Source organism: Stigmatopora argus, chromosome 5 (assembly GCF_051989625.1).
Source record: "Stigmatopora argus isolate UIUO_Sarg chromosome 5, RoL_Sarg_1.0, whole genome shotgun sequence".
Taxonomy (NCBI): Eukaryota; Metazoa; Chordata; class Actinopteri; order Syngnathiformes; family Syngnathidae; genus Stigmatopora; species Stigmatopora argus.
Window position 1 is genome coordinate 18,455,321 of NC_135391.1, and position 26,308 is coordinate 18,481,628.

Genomic DNA, 26,308 nt, shown 5'->3' on the forward strand with positions numbered 1-26,308 from the left:
GGTAAGTGGGTAAGTGGGTAAGTAAGTAAGTAAGTAAGTAAGTAAGTAAGTAAGTAAGTAAGTAAGTAAGTAAGTAAGTAAGTAAGTAAGTAAGTAAGTAAGTAAGTAAGTAAGTAAGTAAGTAAGTAAGTAAGTAAGTAAGTAAGTAAGTAAGTAAGTAAGTAAGTAAGTAAGTAAGTAAGTAAGTAAGTAAGTAAGTAAGTAAGTAAGTAAGTAAGTAAGTAAGTAAGTAAGTAAGTAAGTAAGTAAGTAAGTAAGTAAGTAAGTAAGTAAGTGAGTAAGTGAGTGAGTAAGTAAGTAAGTAAGTACTGCTTAAACTTTTTGAACCGGTGGCATGATGATGGAATGGTTAGCGCAGCCGCCTCACAGGTTCTGAGATTAAGGCTTCAATTCCCTTTGTGTCCTGACTATGCCTTTCATGATAGGCAACAAATGTATTTATTGCACGGTAAATAAAAATGGGGGCAGTAATTTTCACGGATGTGATTTATCGTTGCGTACAAATGTGAATTGAATTGAATTGAATGCTTTTATTGTCATTATACAAGTACAGTGAGATTTTTAGTGAACCTAACCTGAGATAGGACTTATACTGAAACATAACTATCACATTTTTAGATGGCTCGTGAAAGACGGAAGAGTAGGACTACAGAGAAAAAATAGAAGTAATGAAAGAAGTAAAAACAGAAGTAGAAGAAGTAGAGAAAAAAAGTAAAAATGGAAGCAAAAGAAATAAAATAGCTGGAAGAATTTTAGAAGAAAAAAGTAGAAGAACGAGTACTACATGGTAGGCGCCGTTAAAAGCGGCAGCCAGTTGCAGTAGCTCCTCAAACCCTCACTCGTATTCTGTGTTTTTACAGCTTTTTTATCCTTTATTTTTATGTTTTATTGTCTCTTAAGATTCTACTTGTTACATTACTTTATATTTTATACTCCATAATTTAATGTTTTACAACTTTACTTTCAAGACTCTACTTCAAGACTCAAGTTGTGCGAGAGGCATTCTTTGATCTATTAGTTTAGTTTATCTTTGCAAATTCTGGACATTACATTTTTGACTCATTCAGCCATGCCTCCGCTGTTTTACACAGATGATCAGTTGTTAGCGCTACGCAACACCTGGATGCCCCTGGACCTGGAGCTCCCTGCGGAGTTAAAGAGGAAGAGAAGAGGATGCAGAGCTGGACGAAAATGTCAGGAGAGAGAGCGACGCTTCAGACCCAGCATTTCATCTATTATTATGGGGAACGTAAGATCTCTCCCCAATAAGATGGAATAGCTAGCGGCGCTTACCAAACTACAATGACAATATCGGAAAATCTGCATTATGTGCTTCACGGAGACCTGGCTGAATGAACTAACACCAGACTCTCTCGTCTCCTTGGATGGCTTTCAGCTGGTGAGGGCGGACAGAGATGCTGAGGAGAGCGGTAGGAAGAAAGGTGGGGGACTAGCTGTTTTTATTAATAGTAGATGGTGCAGTCCCGGGCATATTACTGTGAAGGAGCAAATTTGCACTCGAGATATCGAGATAGTAGCTGTTAGCATCAGGCTGTTTTACATCCCCGGGAGTTCTCGCAAGTTATCGCAATAACTGCGTATATACCTCCTTCCGCCGATGCGGCAGTCGCTTGCGAGCTGCTTCACCCCCAGTCTCTCCTTATTATCTCTGGTGATTTTAACCATGCTCCCTTGGCCTCTACTCTCCCCACCTTCACTCAGTATGTGAAGTGCCACACCAGGGAACAAAAAACTCTGGACCTGCTGTATGCCAACACAAAGGAGGCATACAGCTCAGTCCCCCTGCCCCCACTGGGCCGGTCAGACCACAACCTGGTCCATCTGATCCCCACCTACATCCCTTTGGTGAGGAAAATAAAACCTACCACGAGGATCATACAAAGATCGACCGAGGAGACCAGCATGGTCCTGAGGGACTGTTTTGAGACCACTAACTGGGAGGTGCTGTGCAATTCACATGGGAAAGACATTGACAGCTTGACTCACTGCATCACAGATTATATTAACTTCTCTGTTGAGAACATTGTACCCTCCAAGAAGGTCCGTTGTTTCTCCAACAGTAAGCCATGGGTCACCAGGGATCTAAGGGCCCTCCTGAACAAGAAGAAGAGGGCTTTTAGGTCTGGGGAGAAAGAGAGTCTCAAAATGTTCCAGAAGGAGCTGAAGAGAGAGATAAGGAAGGGAAAGACCATCTACAGGAGGAAGCTAGAGAACCAACTCCAGAGAGGCAACACCAAAGAGGTCTGGTGGAGCTTGAGGACCTTTTCGGGCCATGGTCTGATGTCGTAGCTTGCAGCACGGGGCCCCCACAAGGCACAGTGCTCTCCCCACTTCTCTTCTACCTCTACACATCAGACTTCAAACATAATACAGACACCTGCCACCTCCAGAAGTTCTCTGACAACACCGCTATTGTTGGACGAGTGATGGACGGGAACGATCTGGAGCACAGGGGAGTCATCACAGTCTTTGTTGACTGGTATAGGCAAAAACACCTCTACATCAACACCAGTAAGACAAAATAAATGGTCATCGATTTTCGGAGGAATCCTCAACAGACCACTCAGGTGAACATCCAGGGTACAGACATTGAAATCGTGGAGAATTTTAATTACCTGGAGGTTCACCTCAACAACAAACTAGACTGGTCCACAAACATAGATGCCCTGCATAAAAGGGGCCAGAGCCGCCACTACCTACTGAGGAGACTACGGTCCTTTGGAGTGTGCAGCCTGAATAAGCTGGTCAGGAGGGCCAGCTCTGTTCTGGCCTGTCCTTTGGACTCTGTGGAGGAAGTGGGAGAGCAGAGGAAGCTGACCAGGATGATGTCCATCATGGACAGCACCTCCCACCCCCTGCATGAGTCTGTGTAGTCCCTCCGAAGCTCTTTCAGCAATAGATTGCTGCACCCTCATTGCAGGAAAAAGCGCTTCCGCAGATCCTTCCTCCCATCAGCTGTCAGGCTCTTTAACGAAAAAAACTGCTGAGTGTTAAGACCTACCGTATGTATACATGTACATCTATGTGTATGTATGTATGTATGTATATACATTTATAAATAGGTATATATATATATATATATATATATATATATATATATATATATATATATATATATATATTTCAGCAACACACCTATTTATTTATATATTTATTCATGTATTTATTTTATTTATTACCTATCTATTTATGTCTAAAATGCCTTTCCTATATCTGCATTCTCACCCTCTTGCTACCGTGACAACGAAATTTCCCGAATACGGGATGAATAAAGTTATCCAATAAAGTTATCCAATAGATGAAGAAAGAAACAAGTAAAAAAGGTGAAATTAGAGGAAGAAACATTTGTAAAAAGTAATAGAAAATAGACAATGCCAAAGAAGACACGGGCTAAAGATGAACCAAAAAAAAAAGGTTTAAGAAGCAGTAGAATGAGAAATGGTAGAAGAAATGAGGAGATGTTGGAGTAGACAAAATTAAAGAAGATGACAAAGTAGAAGACAAAGTAGGAGGAGGAAAATCAGGTGTGGCAGAAGAGAAAGATGATGATCAAGATGTTAAAGAAGACGTTGAGGCAAAAGAAGGAGCAAAATAAGTAATGAGTAGGAGTGTAAAAGTAAAAGACTAAGTAAATTTAAAAGAATAAGGTTGAGATGTAGAGAAATAAGTAGAAAAGAAGAAGTAGAAATTTCAAAAGATACTTTTAGAATAAGTTAATGTAGAGGAAGACAAAGACAGAGAAATGGACCGAGCACAATGACAAGGACAACTGCTACTACTTGAGTGACACCTTGACAGGCCTTCAGCTTGGAATGAGTGATGCTTTGTAGAGGAGAGGTGAGTCCTTACCCGAGTTCTCGTCCACACGTTCTTCCACTGTGTGATCCTTCTGGTGGACCCACTCACTATTGCACTTGAAGTAGATCTGTGTGGCAGGTGTGGCCTTGCAGTAGAGGTTTACGGGCTTGTTCTTGACGATGTAACCCTCATCGGGTTCAAACAGGAAATGTGGCAGCGGCTCGGGTGGGTCCGACGGGAATGTCTCGGGCAGCTCGCTCAGGCTCAGGAAGTCGTCGTCGTCTCGCACTGAGAAGCAAAAAAACTCAAGATGATTGGAGGGTAAAGTCAGGAAAAGGGCTTTTTGTTATTTTTTTGTGGTCAACACAATCACACGAATGCTTTATGATAAGAGATGGATGGCATTTCTAAGAAATGTCTGTTCATATCGCTTTAGGTAAGGTCATAAATATATAGACAAATGAACAGGCAGGTATCAGCCTCATGCACATATATCCTGCTTTGTCTCACTGAAAAATTATGATTTAATATCAGAGAGAGGATGTGAAAAGGGGACCAAGGTCAAGATTGTCAAAAGGCACATATTTTTTCTTGCAAAGCATTTCTCTTTACTCAAACCCTTGTGTCTTCTCTATTCTTATGCTTCCCTATTGGCCTTCTTATTCTCATTTCTCCTTTAGCATCATTTGGCTCCAATTACTCTGGGGTGCTTCTTTATTATTGCCACTTTCGTTTAAAATGAAATGGCTTGCCTCTTCCTTGCACTACCACCCTCACTAGAAGCATTTCACTTTTCACCAACCATATTGAATAATGGATGCACGAGATATTTAATGATAAAAATGTTCTTTGCCCACTGGAGATACGTTCACGCACTTACGCACTGCAACGAACTGGGCAGAGGAAGGTGGATGCTGGGTGAGCTCTCACAGCGCTAGGCGTCAGTATTAGCGGCGGAAAGAACCACTACAAGAAGTAGCCAAAAGAAGCCAGGCTCACAGAACAAAGAAAGTTGTAAAAACATTAAAGTAAAAAGTATAAAGTAAAGTAAAGAGTAATGTATTAAGAAATATTAAAATGTAATTTAAAAAAAGATAGAAGGGCTGTAAAACACGAAAAACATAAGAATATACAGAGCTACTGTCACTGGCTTCCGCGTGACGGCACCATCTTGGAAAAAAAAAAGAAAAAAAAAACCTACGCGCAGACATTTTCGTATGTACCGTTGTTCGTAACTGTTACGAGCTCGCTGCGTCGCTGCGTCGTCGCAGCACGATTGGGAATATATTAGGACCCATGCGCGGGAGACGTGAGTTGAATCGAGCCAGTTGGCTTCAAACGACATCCTTTAATAAATCAACAGGGATCTATAAATCAACAATGGCATGGAAACAAAACGGCAGCATGCTGCGCACACACATGAACAGAAGTACGATCCGGCAATGGTCCTATGACTCATTGCTCCTTAAATAACAAAAAGGGAAGCAATCAGCAGATTGACTGCAGCTGCTCTCTGACGGCACGTCAGGAGGGACAAACCGGCCGCTCCTGACAGTAACTCGAATGTTCGTAAGTAGGGGAGCATCTGTACTTCGATTACACTGCAGAAATGTATATATTTTACTCTACTCATCTTTTGTATCACATATCGACATATCGATCAGAAGCACTATTCTACTCCTTCCCTGTATTCTACTTCTTTTCCATTCGCCATACCCATTTCTTTTTTCCATCCATTAACTCATTCCCCGCCATTGTCACTTCGTATTCATTTATTCATCCGTATCGCGCATTCTCGCCGAGGGAAGCTTGAGCCAACCCCAGGGGACTTTGAGCGATAGGCAGCTACACCCTAGACTGGTCGCCATTCAGCCGTAGCGCAATGAGAGAGAGAGACAGACAACCACTCGCATGCACAATCATACCACCACCGAGCGGTTAATCGATCCCACGCACCAAAGTCAGGTAAGTGAACCCCTTCACCACTAGGTGGCCCACTTTGTATTGATTTTGGCATATTTCTAAGTCACTTCCCATTGACTTTAGATCAGTGGTGTCCAACCACCGGTCTATGGACCGATACTTGGTCCTGGAGCTACCTAGTGCCGGTCTGTCAGAGTAAAAAATATCAACGTTTTCAATCTCGCCCTGCTAATTGAAATGAGAAAAAATGTTATTATAATAATAATAATAAATAATTGCTATTATGCTTAAGACTCTTTTTTTTTGCGGTTGTGGATGTCGTTCGTGCACCGACCCCACCTTCACACAATTTTGTCTTAAGTTGTCACCCTCCCCAGCCGGCCTGCGAGAAAACTAAAATAGCTTTACCGGTCCGCGGTGAGAAAAAGGTTGGGGAACGCTGCTTAAGGTCACTCCGTGTTGTTTTCAGGTTACTTTATGTTAAAAATAGAAAATTTTAAGGAAGTGGGTCAGAAATGTCCTTAAATAAACAGGAAAGACCTGAACTGAAATGAACAGATTTCATGCCATCCACAACTTAAGACATTCAATTCATCATAACTATCTTCAGTTTTCTACCTTGTTTACTCTCTTATGTTTTAACTTTTGTTTAGTTCGTCAACACCAATAAAATTTGGATAAGATCAACGATCTCTTCACACTCGTTCTGGTGTCCTTTTTCTTCACATGTATCAATAGCTTGTCAAGGTCACCAACATGGAAAAAACTACGTGTAGGTTGAGTAGGCAACAACAATGGCTGCACCACAGTGAATCAAAGATGTGACATGACTGTACCCTATGCTCATGATCATTTATATATATATATATATATATATATATATATATATATATATATATATATATATATATATATATATATATATATACTGAACCACTTTATCCTCATTAGGGTCGCGGGGGGTGGTGGAGCCTATCCCAGCTGACTCCGGGCCAGAGTCGGGGGACACCCTGTATCGATCGCAGCGCATAATGAAAGGAGACAATCCCTCACGTTCACACTCATATCTAGGGGCGATTTCATGCATGTTTTTGGAATATGGGAGGAAACCAGAATACCTGGAGAAAACCCACGCAGGCCCAGGGAGAACATGCAAACCCGACGCGCTAACCACTCGCTCCACTGGGCCACCCATTATTGTAATCAATTAATTGAAAATTATTTGAAAAAGGAATGTACCGTATTTTCCGCACTATAAGGTGGACCGCATTATAAGGCGCACCCTCAATGAATGACATAGTTTTTTTTTTTGCACATATAAGACGCACCGTATTATAAGGCGCACTGCTCCGCATTACACTGGTCTGCTGTGCCGCATTATACAGGTCTACAGTAGAGGCGGGTTACGTTATGCATCCACTAGATGGTGCTGCGCTAAAGGGAATGTCAACAAAACAATCAGATATGTCCGTCTCACCAAAGTCGTCATTAATCTAGTCAGTAATTCCCGCCTTCCTGATAGCTCGGACCACAGTTGAGACTTCCACCCGGAATGACAGCGAACATAGAATTAATGTGCCATATCGAGCTCAAGCGAAATGAAACACCTTTTTATATATTTCAGCATTCACCGCGCACCGGAAATAAAGTCCGGGGCTGCTTGCCGTAGTTGCGAGAGCTGTTGCGGCTCAATATTGATATATATATATATATATATATATATATATATATATATATATATATATATATATATATATATATATATATATATATATATATATATATATATATATATGCATATGCATATGCATATGCATATGCATATGCATATGCATATACATATACATATACACACACACATATATATATATATATATATATATATATACATATATATATATATATATGTATATATATATATATATATATATATATATATATATATATATATATATATATATATATATATATATATATATATATATATATATATACATATATATATGTATATATATATATATATATATATATATATATATATATATATATATATATATGTATATATATATATATATATATATATATATATATATATATATATATATGTATATATATAGTTCACAGTCTAGTTTTAAATGATGCTCTGTTGACGCCAAGCGACAGGAGTTCTTATGTAAATACACCCTAGTAAATGACGACCGCTTTCAATCGGTTGACAAAAGAACTATATATCCCAGCATTCACTGCGCACTACTTCTTCTATGGGGGAAATAGATAGCTGCTTGCCGTAGTTGCAAGAGCTGTTGCGGCTCAATATTGATCCATATATTAGGCACACCAGATTATAAAGCGCACACTTAGCTTTTGAAAAAAAATGAAGGCTTTTAGGTGCGCTTTATAGTGCGGAAAATATGGTAATTGGGGATTATAAAGGAACATTTTATTATTTATTATTTCTAATTCATTTTCACTATCTTACAGATATTATAGAGCGGCGGCCCGGTGGTGCGAGTGTTTAGCGCGTTGGCCTAACAGCTCTGGAGACCTGGGTTCAAATCCAGGTCATGGTCACCTGTGTGGAGTTTGCATGTTCTCTCCGGGCCTGCGTGGGTTTCTACCGCGTACTCCGGTTTCCTCCCACATTACAAAAACATGCAGAAAATGGCTGAGTGTTAAGACCTACCGTATGCATGCATGTACATTTATGTGTATGTATGTATAATGTATATACCGTAATTACTCAAATATAACACGCAGATTTTTGCAATATAATTAATTCCAATAGTTGGGGGTGCGTGTTATAATCAATAACTAAAATAAATTACAAATTTTCGATCGAAAAAAGCATTGTCAAACTCACTTTGACGCACGGATTTTACGTCATCTCGTAAAGCCGGCGCACGGATTTTACGTCATCTTGTAAAGCCGACGCACGGATTTTACGTCATCTCGTAAAGCCGACGCACGGATTTTACGTCATCTCGTAAAGCCGAGATCACCACTGCCCCCCTCTAGCCTCGTACTCGTCTCAGTTCACCCTCTCTCAGTTCAGTGTTATAATCAACAACTAAAATAAATTACACATTTTCGATCGAAAAAAGCATTGTCAAACTCACTTTGACGCACGGATTTTACGTCATCTCGTAAAGCCGACGCACGGATTTTACGTCATCTCGTAAAGCCGAGACCACCACTGCCCCCCTCTAGCCTCGTACTCGTCTCAGTTCACCCTCTCTCAGTTCAGTGTTATAATCAATAACTAAAATAAATTACAAATTTTCGATCGAAAAAAGCATTGTCAAACTCACTTTGACGCACGGATTTTACGTCATCTCGTAAAGCCAATCGGATGATGTGTTGTGGGAGGAAGAGGAAGTGGATGAAGGAAGCGTGGACGTTGATAGGATTCTCAACAAAGAAAGATGTATGAGGAGACGGATGAGAGGACAGACAAAGAGAGAGAGGAACTCTTCATTTGAAGGATTCTAATGAATAAATTTGTTTGAACAAAACAATCGTGAAACGAAGAAAAAAAGGTAAGATTTCTGATTTTCGTCAGCGGGAAATTTTAGGTGCGCACTATATTCGATTACTGCGTTTTTCCAGATTTTTTTGGCCCAAAATTACCTGCGTGTTATTTTCGAGTGCGCGTTATATTCGAGTAATTACGGTATGTGCTAAGCAACACGCTTATTTATTTTTATATTTATTCATGTATTTATTTATTAACTTTCTTATTACCTATCTATTTATGTCTAAAATGCCTTTCCTATTCCTGCATCCTCACCCTCTTACTACTGTGATAACAAAATTTCCCGATTACGGGATGAATAAAGTTATCCAATCCAATCCAATCCAATGGTAGGCTAATTGGACACTCTAAATTGCCCCAGGTATGGGTGCGAGTGTGCATGGCTGTCCGTCTCATTGTGCCCTGCGATCGGCTGGCCACCGATACAGGGTATCCCCCGCCTCTGGCCCAGAGTCAGCTGGGATAGGCTCCAGCACCCCCCGCGAGCCTAATGAGGATAAAGTGGTTCAGAAAATGAGATGAGATGAGATATTATGGAGCTGCCTCGTGGTGTAGAGGTACACTCGCCTGACTTTGGTGCGGGCAGGCGCGGGCTCAATTCCTACAGGTGGCGGTTTGATTGGGACTGAGGATGGTCGTTTGTCTCTCTGTTTGCCTACGACTGACTGGCGACCAGTTTAAGGAGTAGTCTGCCTCTCGCCCGAAGACAGCTGGGTTAGGCTCCAGCAACGCCCACAACTCTTTCGAGGATGGACGTATGGAAGATGAATGAATATATTATAAATTATTTATATTTATTTATATTATTTTATATTTATTTATATTATTTTATATTTAGTTATATTATTTTATATTTAGTTATATTATTTTATATTTATTTATATTATTTTTCATTTTTATATTGTATGATTTTATTTTTGTCAACATTTACATATTTTATTAATTTATAATTTTATCTATGCATAAAGCCGTAACTATGATTACTACTATTGAAACCATAATTATAATAATTTTGGCTACTTGGCGGTCGGTTGGTTAGCATGTGGGCCTCAGAGTTCTGGGTTTGAGGGTTTAATCCCAGGTCGGTTCTCACTGTGTGGAGTTCCCAGGCTTGTGTGGGTTTTCCCTGGATTCCCTCCCACGTTCCAAAACATGTAGGGTAGGCTGGTTGAACACTATAAATTGCGCCTAAGTGTGAGTGTGACCGTGAATGATTGTCCGTTTCCTTGTGACCTGCGAATGACTGGCCACTGATTCAGGGCGTCCCCTGCCTGGTGCCCATAGTTAGCTGGGACAGGCTACAGCATCTCCCGCAACCCTTGTGAGGATAAACAGTTCAGAAAATGAATGAATGAATAATTAACATTTTGGATCTTGTCGGCCACACTTGTATAACAAATGTCTATTACCATTGTATGCCATTGAAGAATGATATCCAATCCATTTAAAGTAGAAGGATAGCGAATGAACAAATTTGGTGCTACCATTTCAAGTGGATTGGACATCTACTAGTGAAAAACATTAAAATGTACCCCAGAATGATAAAAAAAGAGCAACCTGATTGGACACATTTTTTCTGGTTAAGTTTTTAAAAATGAACAAAAATGGCAATTTGCCCTGTAAAAGGTTAATTTAGTCTGCTCTTATCTTGGGCAATGGTGGCAGTAGTTCTGGGCTCGGCACCCAAAAGAAGCTTTGGTAAAACAACATGAGGAAAAAATAACAGAAGTCAGTAGGCTGCATTCACTTTGATGTCTGCATGCTGACAGTTTCTCTGCCCGCTATCCTTCTTATTGGTTATCTGGCAAAAGGGGAAATGAGGAGACATTTTGCCCAGGAAAACAAGTTTCCCCCACTCCTGGGTGTTTTTGGCATCGTGTTTCGTGTTTCTTTGCTTCGCTGGCAGCGGCAGTTGGAAATGATTTTTATGCGAGGCCTTTATGACATCCACTTAAAATGAGCAGCATAATAACTTAAAATTTGAATCGCAGGCAAAACATAGTAAGAAGTTAAATTTACTGATAACTACTATACGAGTGAAAGTGGGTGTGGATGTTGTGTAAATTGGCTCCACATCGAACAACGCTAACGAGTATAAAGATTTCCCAATAATAGAAGATATAAAATACAACATTTTATTGTTTTAGGACGGACAACTGTTTAGAACTCATTTGGGGATATAATAATTCAAACTGACCTTAGTTTTCAATGATGGGATGCCCATTTTACATATGGAAAACCTACCCTATCACATTGTATGAAAGTAACTGATACCTATTGCTCCTGATTCTGGGACTAAAATGACCTTTTTCTATCAGGGAATACTACTAATAAATAATGATCCAATGTCGCACAATATGTACTCTTCAAGCTCTAGTTTCCTAACTCTGGTGACCCTACCCAAGGTGGCCCCAGCTACACATACCGTCGCAAAAAACACAGCAGTTGTTGCCCTTTCTTAGATGATGATAGGTGTAAAAAAATTTGATGTCCAAACACAGAGCTTCCAATCATTCTGGAAGTTCAGGAGTTTACCCGGAACTGTAACCCAAACTCTAGGACTCCAGACAACCTCCCTAAACTCCGGAAATCCCCCCAAATTGTCACTTTCCAATTTAAATGCATCGGAATTTACACCACCGCTACGGCTTCCGCCATCTTGATTCAACTGCACTGCAAACCAGAAGAATTTGGTAACAAGAGTGCATTGTGAATAATCCGAGTTACAAGTTCTGACGAATGATTCGTCTTGCGCGACTTTAGCGCATATCGATTTTGCATGAATCGCATTCACTCTGGATAAACTCCGGAAATGGGACAAGGGTACTCCTGAAATGGGGTCGACGGAGGTTGGCAGCTCTGCAAACTGCTGTGAAATTAAATTTGTCCATCATCAGTAGACCTCCACTCCCTTTTTAGGGTTCATTTTTATACTAATTGAATAATCCTTTAAAAATTGGTTGATATAACAACTAGATATGACTTCATTTGGCGGCCTGGTTGCGCGAGTGATAAGCGCGTCAGCCTCACAGCTCTATGGGCCTGGGTTCAAATCCTTGTCGGTCCACCTGTGTGGAGTTTGCATGTTCTCCCATGGGTATCCTCCAGGTAGGCTGGTTTCCGCCCACATTCCAAAATCATGCATGATACTGATTGGACACTCTAAATTGCCCCTAGGTATGGATGTGAGCATGTTTCTGTTTCAGGTTTTCCCAAATTTGTCTCTTTGATTGGTAGTTCCACATAAGAGAAAATCACACAATTATGACAATGTACATGTATTATTTCCCCATTTGGCTTCTTCTACGATATCTCTCATGCTTTTGGCTCAGTTAGCCCTGACAAACACCCACTGTCACACTCATCTGTCATCCGGAGCTGGGGGGCTCATTGCTCCACAGTGGCTGCTATAAATTATTGATTGGTAAAGGAAACATGATAGCCCAGGTGAGGGCGGGCCGGGTGGAATGGGGAAATAGGTACATTAATTGATTGAGAATTCTCTTTGTCTTTGAGCTCATGCCATTGTATTCTTTTGCCCCTTCAATCTGCCCATTTGCTTTTTACACTTTTCTGTCGAGCCGTCAATCCAGCACTTGTTTATCCGGCAGCTTTTCTCTCTAAAGCAAAACACACATACACACCAACTGAGTGAATTACAGACCCTCACAGCCCAGCTCATAAACGCCTGGCCAGAATGCTGTCATCAATAATGAATAGCTTCAGCTGAACAATATCCCCGGTTCGATTTATCGTACCCTGTAAATATTGAGCCGGGGGAGACCCAAAAGCTCCATTTATCCATCTGAGTGTGGCTCCTCTTCAAAAACACCTGGCAAAACATGGTCAATAAATATCAGCAACATCTCTTGAGGATGAAGTGACAACTGACCATAGGTGTAACTGTAGCTGAATTATTTTAGGAAAAAATATGTTTCAATTTATTTGAATGATTCTTATGACAGTGTCATGAGACTGTGATAAAATATAATCTGATACCTGTCAAAAAAAATTAAATAATGCTTACGGATAAATATTGCATGATTTCATGGCTGGCCAAAATATCGGGACGATATGTTGACTTTTTTTTTACAAGAATGGCTATTGGCTGACTTAATAAAAATGAAATGTCGTTAAAATAAGATAACTGTTACTTCCACAATTTGTGTGATGGCCTTTGCTACTTGTGTTTTTGCAGCATGTAGTGTTCAAAGTGGGCGGCCCGGCGGCTGAGTGGTTAGCGTGTCGGCCTCACAGTGGGGGACCTGGGTTAAAATCCAGGTTGGTCCACCTGTGTGGAGTTTGCATGTTCTCCCCGTTGTGTGGGTTTTCTTCGGGTACTCTGGTTTCCTCCCACATTCCAAAGATATGCATGGTAGGCTGATTGGACAATCTAAATTGACCCTGGTATGAGTGTGAGTGTGAATGGTTGTCCGTCTACTTGTGCCCTGTGATCGGCTGGCCACCGATTCAGGGTGTCCCCCGCCTCTGGCCGAGTCAGCTGGGGATGGGCTCCCTTGTGAGGATAAAGCGGTTCAGAAAATGGGGGGTGATTTATGATAACAGATTAAAGCCTGTCTTTTGTAACAAAATCAAAGTTAAACAAGACTGTAGAAACATTTACATCTTTTATATGATAACATAGAAATTTTACGATTTCAACTGTTTAAATACTTGCTCAGCGTCGAGGTGCCAGTCTTTTTGCTCTCATATGAGAGAAAAGCGCCATATTGACTACATTCAGCGAAGCCAACGCAAGTTTCTCGAGCATATTTAACAATCAATTTGAAGCTTTTCCGAAATTCTCTTTTACCAGTGCATGTTTAGTTTATCCTCAACTTCTTGCGGCGTTCACGCGATGTGTGCAGAGCATCCTCTGGCTCTGCGGTTCAGCCTCCAATTGCAATTATTTATCCAAAATTCAAAATTATTTATTTTATAACAATATATCACTTATTATTTATTATATATTACTAATTATTTATATCTCTGCGGTTCAGCCTCCATTTACAATTACACTACAGCGTCTTTTGTTTCATCCAAAATTCTAAATTATTTATTTTATAACAAGTATTCCTTAGTGTAGTCTCCACTCATCGATTTTGCATACATTTTTAAAAACATGTATTTATATTTTTTTTAAATCAGCGAGAGTGACCACAAATGGTTTTAGTATATATATTTTTCAGCGAGAGAGAAGCTCGACTCGACTCGACCCGAACCCTTAAGTAATGATTGACATTTTACCTGCCCAGAAATTCGGGTCGGGTCGGGCTGGGTTCGGGATAAAGGTCTTACCTCTATTTCACACACTTCCATTTTTAAGATATTCATGTATGTACAATTATGGGGAAAAACAGTTGAATGGTAGTATTTTCATTCATCCGCTTATCCTCACAAGGGTCGTGTATGTGTGTGGATATGTGTGTGTGTGTGTGTGTGTGTGGGGGGGGGGGGTGCTGGAGCCTATCACAGCCAAAAATGGGCTCTAGGTGGGGGATACCCTGAATTGGTGGCGCTTTAAAACCAGCCTATCATACATGTTTTTGGCATGTGGGAGGAAACCAGAGTACCCTGAGAAAACCCAAACAGGCCCGGGGTGAACATGCAAACTTCCCACAGGAAGGAATTAAACCCTTGATCTCAAAACTGTGAGGCCACCATGCTAATCACTACTCACCTAGCCATCCTTGGTAGTATTTTATTTTAAATTATTGATCTTACTTTGCACTTTCACCAAGAGAAAAAAAACTCACCACAGATAAAATATAAAACTTTTCACATTAATTTTCATTGTGAATTTCGCCATGCAGAATTTGAGTGATGTATTATGATGCCAATTTGCCAAATCAATGGCATATTTGAGTGAGAGTGACAAACCACTCACTGCTCTATCTCCTTACGTTTTCTTTAACTAGGGACGGCCCTTATAAATCGAGTGCAAGGCTTCACACTGAGTGCCCACCAAATTATGGTAAACGAGAACAGGAGACACTGGGCAGCCATCACTGTCCGTTCCTATAAAGTTCAGCTTTATGTCCTGGTTCTATTAATTGCTTCAGAAGCCTTGCGGTTGTCTAACCGAATATGACGACCAGAGGGGTACCATTTGCACCATGTTTGATCTTCTGGCATTTGACTGTGATAGCTGGCTACTCATGTGCTCACAGCATTTCCGTCTTATTAATAGTTTCAAATTTTCAGAGCAGTCAATCTCATTGAATTGAATTGCCTTTATTGTCATTATACAATTATAATGATATTTAAAGCTTCACTGTGAAGTGCAAAAATAAAGAATCAATAAATAAGTAATACATAAATAAGTAGTCAACATAATAAGTAGTAAACATAAATATGTAGAGAACATAGAGTCAAAACATGAATAAGTGGTCACATAAATAAATAGTCAGGTACCAAAAGTGACTGAAGTGGTTAGCAACCTATGGAGTTTTAGTGCAAGTACAAGATAATAAATTAATCTAGATTAGGTCCTCCTAGCTGCAGAACTCAAGTTGAGTATGCTGACGGCTGTTGGGAAGAAACTGTCCTTGAGTCTATTTGTTTTGGCTGTTATGGTCCTGTAGAGCCTGCCAGGGGGCAGCAAGTTGAACAGGTGGAAGCCAGGATATGTGTTGTCTTTTATGAACCTCATTGCCCTTCCTAGGCACCAGGATTTTTAGATGGCGGACAGGGGAGTTCGGGGGCAGTTGATGATCTTTTGGGCTATGTTGATCACCCTCTGCAGTCTTTTCCTGTCGGCTTCTGTGGAGTTTGAGTGCCACACTGACACAGCATAGGTCAGCATGCTATCAACGGCTGACCAGTAGAAGGTCACCAGTAGTAGGTTTCTCATTATAATAAGAACACAATTAAAGATGCATTATTATAGAAAACTGCGGCCCAGTGTAACTCAAAAAAAAAAATGCATGGGGATGCTTGCTGGTTAGCGCGTCGGCCTCACATTTCTGAGTTTGAGTGTTCAATCCCAGGTTCAGACATTCCTGTGTGGAGTGCATGTTCTTCCCGGATTTGTGTGGGTTTTCTACGGGTAGTCCAGTTCCATCCCACATCCCCAAAACATGGAGGATAGGCTGGTTGAACACTCTAAATCACATGTCTCAAACCGATTCCACCGAGGGCCGCAGTGGGTCCTGGTCTTTGTTCCAACCGATCCAGTGCCGACATTTTAACCAATCAGGTGTCTTCTAAAATAAGTAGTACCTGACTTTAATTAACTGACTACACTTGCAAAAGGTATCCTCTTGTTGAGTTGGAATGAAAACCTGCCCCCACTGCGGCCCTTTGAGGGCCGGTTTGACACCCCTGCTCTAAATTGTCCAATTTCTAGTGTCCCCCACCTGGTGCCCGAAGTCCGCTGGGATAGGCACCCTCCACGACCCTTGTGAGGAGAAGCGGTACTGAAAATGAGTGAATATGATAGCAAAACGGGCGGCCCAGAGGAGCGAGTGGTTAGCGCGTCGGCCTTAAAGCTCTGGGGTCCTGGGTTCAAATCCAGGTCGAGCCAACCGGTGTGGTGTTTGCATGTTCTCCCCGGGCCTGCGAGGGTTTACTCCGGGTACTCCGGTTTCCTCCCACATTCCAAAAACATGCATGGTAGGCTGATTGGACACTCTAAATTGATCCTAGGCATGGGTGTGAGTGTGTATGGCTGTCCGTCTCCTTGTGCCCTGCGATTGGCTGGGCACCGATTCAGGGTGTCCCCCGCCTCTGGCCTGGAGTCAGCTAGAATAGGCTCCAGCACGCCCCACGACCCTAATGAGGGTAAAGCGGTTCAGAAAATGAGATGAGATGATAGCAAAACGTCATTAAACCTTTTATGCTTGATTTTACAATGAACTCTTGTCACTCGTTTGTCATTAGTCTTGAAATTAGTAGCCATATAGTCAATTTGACGTGGGGTGGTCATGCTGCCAACACTGTTTCTAATGTTGAGAAAAATATCACTGTCAATGGCAGCCTGAACATTTACAAATATAAATAAAGCTGGAGGAATGCATGAGTAAACAAACAATAATATTCATTAAAAAAGACATTAAATATAGAACATTGGAAAATACAGCTAAAAATGTAATGATTGAAGTGAAATCAATCAAATCAAAAGCCTTTATTGTCATCATACACAGCTGCGTATAAAAAACTTGGTGGTGCTACTCCACCAAGTGCGTTTTCCCAGTAAATAAAAATAAAAATAACATAAATAGTCATATACAAGTATAAAAAGTCACATCCCGGCTAGGTAAATTCTAAAATATTGCATAATCTAAGATATTGCACATTGTTATTGCACACCCCGAAGTTATTGCACAGAAGGGATTGTGTGTCGTGCTAACGCAAGTTCAGAGTCCTGATGGCTGTGGGAAAAAAACTGTCCTTGAGTCTATTTGTCCGGATTGTCTCGGTCACTGTTAGCAGGCGAAAATGTCATCGTCGACTGCTAATATTGTCATGCTTTATGCATGATATGTGCACGCGCATTCCGCTTTCACACGTCCGCCTTTTTACTATATAAATGTACCCAGACAGTCGAGCTGTTAGCGTCAAACAGCGACATCTACAGAATCTTGAATTTACTGCATACTAATTTGGCACCCCGTCCATTTTGGAGAAACTTTTAGACTTTTAAGTGCGCCCTATGTGAGTAAATATGTGCCAGGTTGTATTTGTATGTTTTTTATCGCTAAATACGGAGAATTGCAATCATTAATAAGGGGACCAATTGGCCGAGGTTTACAGGTATGCGAAAGTTGTAGTTGACAGAGCTAATGGCCCTCCAAAGGAAACCATAGGTAGGATTGGATTTACAGGTCATTTTACTTGACGACCATATAAACTTGTTTTCTCCCCAGAAAAGAGATGAAAAATGCTTACTTTAAGTAATCATCACTCTAATTTGAACTTTAACATAAACGCCACAAACTACTAAATCATTCAGAATACAGCACATATGTCATTTGTATGAATGTATGTGATTTTAATGCTAGATAGTAGTTACAGGCATGCCTATGTATGGCAAACGTGCTTTTGCTTCGACAATATGTTTTTGCAGCTGCTCCTGATAAGACACTAAGAGCTATGGTCTCATGACTTGCACGGCTCATGCGCTCCGATAAGAATCTTGCAGCATAATTTAGCCGGGAAGTAAGGTCCTTGCCCCCAGTGTGAATACTTGAAGGAAAGCCACGTACAAACGTGCTCTTGGCATGTGGCATCTTAACCCTATTTGGCATTATTGGGTTTGCTTTGGTTTTAGGAAAGCTTGGAATTCCTCAGAATCGACCCAATGGAAGCATCTAGCAGCAGTCTCAAACCGGTCCTCAAAGGGCCGCAAGGGGTGCAGGTTTTCATGCAAACCGAACAAGCGGACACCTTTTACAAGTGTAATCAGTTGATTGCAGCCAGGTGCTACTTATTTTAGAAGACCCCTCATTGGTTAAACTGTCGACACTGGATTGGTTGAAACAAAGACCAGGACCCACTGCGGCCCTATGCAGAATCGGTTTGAGACCCCTGATCTAAAGCATGTGAATTCCTCAAAATGTGTAATCTGAAAACCTACTACTAGTGATGTACAATATAAAGATAATTATTGCAAGAATATTCAATTGACATTTTACATGTGAAGCCACCTGATCGTGTAGGTGTTCACTCACCTGACTTTGGTGTAGGCAAGCGTGGGTTTGATTCCTGCTGGTGGCGGTATGATTGTGAGTGCAAATGGTCGTCTGTCTCTATGTATGCTCTATAGCTGACTGGCAACCAGTGTAGGGTGCCTTTCGCTCGTAGTCAGTTGGGATAGGCTCCAGCAACCCCGGCAGCCCTTGTGAGGATGTGCAGTCCATATGAAGAATTAATGAATGGATTTAGTTTGTTAAAAAATGTTTACTGACAGTTCAACTTATGATTATAGATACTATTAAACATTGTACGGTTGTTAGTTACTAAATCCATATCAATCTAAATTATTTTGGTACCAATAGTTCATTAGAACTGTGGAGTTTGCATGTTCTCCCTGTGGCTCCGAGTTTTCACAGTGTACTCCATAAATCCCCAAAACATGCATGGTAGGCTGGTTAAACACTCAGGGGCACTCACACTTTTTTGCTCCAAAATCTACTTTTCAAGGAGCCAACTTCCGGCGATCTACTTCTCGTGTCGCAGGGTCGTGAGTTAAGCTTGTTCACCAGTGGTGTACAATCTTTTTCCTCAAAAATCTACTTTTCAGGGAGTCAACCTCCCACAATGTACCTTTTTTCCAGGCTCCTAACAAAGCTCAACAATTATCTATGTGGATATAAATCACAATAGATTCTGTTGCAAGATTTATCAACATGTGTGGGAGTGAGAGGTAATGGGGTGAAAATCCACCTCCCGATTCATACACTTGCTTACTGCAGATAGTATGGCAAATTCATAATAGCGTTGCTAAGGGAACCAACAGACTGACAAATCTGATTTTTGTGTGATCTACCAGTAGTACCTTGGCGATCTACTGGTAGATCACAATCTACGTATTGAGCACCCCTCCTCTAAATTGTCACTACGTATGAACATGAATGGCTGTCCATCTCCTTGTGCCCTCTGATTGGCTGTCAACTGACTCAGTGTGTCCCTTTTCTACTGCTCCAGCACACCCTGCAAACCCATGTGATGATAAGCGGATTGGAAAGTGAATGAAAAAATGAAGATCATTAAACTTTATGTCAATTGTGGTTGGTTACAGCTGGAATACCCTCGGGCACTATGCAACAATCGACAGTACATCTGTCAGTTGTAGACCATCAGTCTGTAGGCAGTATATTAATTGAAGGCCTCCTTGTAGCTTGAAGCAGACATTTAATTGTTCAACACTGTATCAGTGGGAAGTAAATCAGCCAATGCAATTTATTTGGAGGATGGACACTTTATGTCAATATGTCAGTGTGGCTGTTTTCACTGAGCAATGCAGTATGTCAGATACCCGATAAATTTAAACAGAGAGGGCAGTGAATGATCATGTTTCAGTGCCATTGACGGTGATGGAAGTCCTATAGATTTAGACAGGGAGGGTTGGAAGTGATCGATCACAGTCTCTTGGTTGGCAGTGTTATCAAAGCCTCGCTTTGCAAAGACATACATCATAGTAACAGTTTCCTTTGGAAGGCCATCATGTTTGCCAAACTAGGGTTGACATGAATTGACGAACAATTATTTGAATTCTAAAATGTTTAAAGACATTGTTGATCTCAGCATACTGTTTTTGAGCCACTGCTGGTAAAAGACTAACGAGAGTTGATCTAAAAATGAACTGATTTTACAATTACCACAGAAAAACTCATATTCCTATTTACAACAGTAGCCCCAACCAGCGGTCACCAAGAGAATTAAACACTGTCTCAGTAGTGCAGGGGTGGCCAACTCCGGTCCTTGAGAGCCGCTATCCGGTCTGTTTTCCATATCTCCCTCCTCTACCACAGCTGATGAAATGATTCAAGTGTGCTGGTGAAGGGAGATATGGAAAACAGACCGGATAGTGGCTCACGAGGACCGGAGCTGACCACCCCTACAGTAGCGGTTCAATTTCTGAATTTTGGCTATAGAAAAGGCGCTTTTGCTCAATGGGCGCAACATTCCGGTAGTGGGAATGCTAGTGTATGTTTCATACTAGCACTACCGAAATGTTGTCTGTGTTTAAAAAGAAAAAAGGCAGCAGGAGCAAAACTGAGTTTGACAGTGCTGTATTGGCATAATGTGTACTCACGATAATATAAGTCAAAGCAATAAAACAAACACAAATCCCTCAAAGGTTTTGTAAAAGTGATGCTGACCAGCATAGGCAAGAGCTTGCCTTGCTAGCTGAGACTTTAGGCCAGGCATCCTCGAACCATTCACAAATGGTCGCAAAACTCGCTTGATGCTGCCTGTCAGTCTTTGTATAACTGGTTCGCCATCGGACATTTATCGCTCCCAGGCCGTTCGCCTTACATCCACAGAAATTCAGTGTTGTCTTTTTTATTAGTGGAACCTGGTTTTCCAGCTACTCCCACTTGTGAAAAATGGACTTTGTGTAGAGGTGCTTTGATGCAGCTCAATTTCCATGTTCCTCTGCGTAGCAGAGAGGTTCCCAGTTTGATCTGTGCCTTGTAAGCGTATCTCTTTGCAGGTTCCAGTGTCGGGGGTCCAACCGATATTTTTTGGGCAAAATTCATGCCCTCCGTTCCTATTGGTATGTGTTCTTTTCTTGCAACCTTTCACGTCCGGCCTTTTCTTCTGTAAACAAGTAGCGTGTCGGCAAGAAAAAAAAATGCAGTCGGAACAGGACTAACCAAGGACAGCATTCTTCACTGAACTCTATTGAGACGGAGAAACTTTCAAATCGCAAAGCACAAAAGGAAAACTTTTACCAGCATGTCGTTCATGTTCGTTCAGAAGGATCGGCAGATGGACTTCATTTTTTAATTATGTATGCTTTTTTTGTGTTCTTCGTTTTGTATGCATGAAGAACGCAGATTTTGAACATACTTGGTCAACACTTGCATGAAATGGTGAATACACTGCTCGCAGGGCTCATATTTGTTTATAAATCTGACTAATGATGAGAGAACCACCCCAGCCATGAACCTCGAAGCATGTCACTGGCAGACAGCAAAGTAAGAAAATAATTTGATCACCAGATAAAAGGCAAAGAAATGAGGTGATTGTGTTCTCATCCAAACAGAAGGAAAAAAATAGAGGCTATTATTCTATATCTGTTAAAATAGGCCAGTGTTCTTCTCTTCCAATGCACTGCCTGGCTAGTGCCGACTGGCCACATTAATATGGATAGTGAGCTGTAATAGTGGATCATGAATGAAAGCAAAGCCGTGCTTTTTCCCGCAAGTTCCAGGATAAGGGGGACAGAATCCATCTGGAAGATAACAGTACACAGAAACTCACACAACTTTATACCCCCACAAGTTTACACGAGACTACGCATTTCAATAAGATCCAAATGCGTGAGTGAGTGAGTGAGTGAGTGAGTGAGTGAGTGAGTGAGTGAGTGAGTGAGTGAGTGAGTGAGTGAGTGAGTGAGTGAGTGAGTGAGTGAGTGAGTGAGTGAGTGTGGCAATGTTTCACATTGGAGTGGGTCAATTCGGCACAATGGAAGATAGCTGTAATTATTTACCTTGTGTTATTTTGGTTGCCGCCTAATAGTGTTGTGGTTGACTCGCCTGACTTTGGTGCGGGTAGGCGCGGGCTTGATTCCCGCTGGTGGCGGTATGATTTTGACTACGAATTGTCACCTGTCCTTCTGCGTACCCTATGGCTGACTGGCGACTAGTCTAGGGTGTAGTCTGCCTTTCGCCCGAAGTCAGCTGGAATAGGCTCCAGGAACCCCTGCAGCCCTAACGAGGATATGCGGTATGGAAGATGAATGAATGTATTTGTTTGCCTAGCTGCGTCACCTCACTGTAAATGCTTGTTTTGTTGTGCCGGCCTTGTCCTGTTATTACGCCATTATTTGTTTATTTATTTTGGGGGGGAAGGGAATGATTTGAGTTGTGAATTAGTTGAAGCTAAGTGGCATGTTTCTTGGTTTTTGTTTAGCGAAATTGAACATGTTTTCAACAAAGGAAATTATTTGTGTTTGTAGTACGCTCCAGGTGACATATTAACTTGTCTGCCACACTTGGCAATTAGGGATTTATTGTCACCTGATTTTGAGGATCTGCTGATACTTGTTCCATTGGAATATACTAAGAATAAAAACAAAAGGGATCCACAACCAGGCAATCACAGGCCAATCTAAAATGTACAATGTCACGGAATGCACAGGAAGTGACTCAAAATCAAATGAATATTTCCCGTAATGAAAGTTTTCAAGGAAGAAAATTGCATTCTCTGCCATTGACAACAGTACCAATCCAATTCATTTCAACTGAAAATATTGACTGTGAATGAGCATCAGTGCCATTGACGCCGCTAGATGTTCAATTCATCTTAACTGGAATGAGTGAGTGACCATCCCAAATTAATTTGGGGGCATTTCTGGGTCACTTTTTGTTGATTTTTGGTCACTTCCATTCCATTTGGGTCATTACTGGGTCACTTAAAGTACAATGAGAAAAAATGAACAGGAAGTCAGCTGTAAATACTCAAAAATAAGCAGGAAGCGACCATATTTATTAGGGTGGGCCGACGTAATGGTCCTCCAAAGGAAACCATAACTACAATGGGGCCCATAAGGCTTGGATTGAGGTGAAATTGATTGGACGTATGTGGATGCCAACAGCACCTAAGGAGTTAAAACACAAAAATAAGGGAAAGGTGCTATTGTCCCAATACTTCTGAATCTGACAATTACGTCCACTCAAGGCTGCGTTGAACTAGTAAAGTTGTAGCTCTGAAGAAGACATCGACTAAGCAGCAGAAGGTGATAAGAGATGACAATACGGTTTTAATATGCAGAGGAGCCGTCAAGCTGAGTCAGTTAGCCAAGTGGGTGCCAGCGTCTTGCCGGCTGAACGTCATAAATGATTTGAATGAATATCTAACGTCATGTTAGAAAATTCATTCGATCGCCAAAATACTTCCCATGACTCAACCCAAGCAACAGTTGGCTCTTTAGCGCAGTCGTTATATTTATTCAGTTATCTAGACAAGATGAGTGCAAGATTATTTCATCAATTTGGCACATTTAAAAAGATGTACATCTGATGAGGAGCAGATGATGCGTGGGCACTCACAGGTAGGCAGTGAGACAGTAGCGCTTATGTCTCTAAAAGATGTAGATTAGGTAAAGATGAAAGATGATGCTAAGTAAATGGAAGCCGTTGGATAGTGTAGTGGTTCACTCGCCTGACTGTATATATATATATATATATATATATATATATATATATATATATATATATATATATATATATATGTATATATATATATATATATATATATATATATATATATATATATATATATATATATATATATAAAGATTGTGATGGGGGCCTAATGATTGTTCAAATAATCAGATATGTACATTCAAAAATGGTGGGAAGTGCGATGTCGCGGTACAAATGGGACATTGTTCAGGCCGGAAGAAAAGTAACTGTATGGATAAAATTTTACTCTCATGTGAACTACCAATAGTACCTTGGTGAGCGACTGGTCTTATATATAGAAATTATTTAGAGCACTGTTGTAGATTTGTCTCCTCCAATGCCGACTAACATTTTTTTCTATGCAAATTTCAATGTGGTATTCCTCAGATGCAACCTGCTTCCATTTAAATTGACTAGCCAGATGACTCCAATTATTTTATCAAAATGACAGGCACTCTCATACATGGATGTGCTACACACGGGGTGGAACTGTCTTGTGGAATACTAAATCAACAACACACACTGAAACTGTCACATACATTTTGTACGTGTTCACGAGGCAAAAAAAGAAAGTTCCCTTTTTCTGTATTACATATGTCGTACGAAAGCATCAGCTTAAACATTTAGACACGTTTATTTTTATAAATACATTATATGCAATTTGATAGAATTACAGGATGTCTGATTAAAAATGCATGTCTTCCTGGGCTCAGACATGTACTGGTTTAAAAACTGATATGCACTTTGACACCACCTGATAATTCCAGGCAAAGTGTCTTTCGAAATGATAATACAGTAATAACGGAAAATATGCATGTATGTATAAGGGCTTTTTATTCTAATAGCTCTGTCGCATTGATTGCATACTTCACTGCCATTGATAGCGATGAACATAAATTTATATAACATGCATTTATATATTGTGGTTATCATTGATTAATCATGTTTCGGTCTCATTGATAGCGATAAACGTCCAATCCTATCCTGTTTTTGGTGTTTTTTCAGAGGGTTGGAACGAGTTAATTTGTTTTCAATTCATTTGGATGGGAAACGTTCGCTCGAGTTACGAAACTCTCGACATATGATCTCAGTCTCGGAACGGATTACGATCGTATGTCGAGGTACCACTGTACATATATTATTTTTAGGACTTGATACATTTTGGCAGATCAGGTCGCAGGGAGTGCTGAAATCTTAATGAATGCTGCTTTTTTGTCTTCTTTTCACAATTGCTAAGATTAGTGCCGCCTAGAAACCATGAAATAAAACAAATGGTGGATGTATACATTTTTAGAAGGATGAAACAATGTTAAATGTGATAAGTTGGAACAATTCTCAGTTTTGCATTTCAGTTCATGTAGTGATTTGCAAAGCTGTGTCAAGGGATGGAAGGATAACACTTGAGTTGAGACTGATATCAATTTTCACTTTTCTAGATTTTTTTTTCCCTTCTACTTTTTGTACATAGTGTTTCCACTTTTGGAGCATAGAAATGAAAGCTCTACTTCTGCGGTATCCTGCAAAAGAAGCCAGGGCTCAACACTTAAACTAAGCAAAACCATTAACAACCTTCCTATTGTAAGAATGTATTTAAAGCTATATTATCTCATTTCAATCATTATCTTGGACTCAGGAGGGTCCCAGTCCAAAAGATTTGGATGGCTATCGCCTTCAATGGAAGATGATAAATGTGCATGTTGGTCAGGTATTTAAGCCCTTGATATGTGAAATAACATTTAACAAACAAATATACATTTTAAAATGTGAAAATATAACAAAATCTTTTAAAATGATATATTTAAAAAATAATAAAAGAAAATATAAAAAATAATTGAAACATTATCTTTTTTTTAAAAATGAGTAAAAATATAATAAACAAAATTCAATTCAATTCAATTCAATTCAATTTATTGGCAAGAAAAAGCACCAGGCTAAGGGTGGATTGTATTACTGCATTCCTCTTTTCTCATTAATTTTTAACATTTTTAAAAATAAAATGATTATTTTCTAATTATTTTAAATTTTTGTTGCTGAATTTTAATCAGTGCCAGCCCCTTCTATTCCAAATGGATGGGAGGCCTATCGCCATCAATTAATGCTAATGAGTCTGACTGGTACTCAGGTTTTTCCCCTTGATAAGTGAATTTACATTGAACAAATATACAGTCTCCCCTCC

The 26,308-nt window shown here is 40.4% G+C and overlaps 1 protein-coding gene across 3 annotated transcripts in view; it reads right to left on the reverse strand.

Moving 5' to 3' along the window:
• LOC144074277 (netrin receptor UNC5C-like) overlaps nt 1-26,308 on the reverse strand; it is a 238,936-nt gene that overhangs the window by 110,930 nt on the left and 101,698 nt on the right. For all 3 annotated transcript variants that reach the window (XM_077600617.1, XM_077600615.1, XM_077600616.1), the window contains one exon: nt 3,871-4,107. In XM_077600617.1, the coding sequence (XP_077456743.1) occupies nt 3,871-4,107 (237 nt within the window). The remainder of the gene's footprint in view (nt 1-3,870; nt 4,108-26,308) is intronic.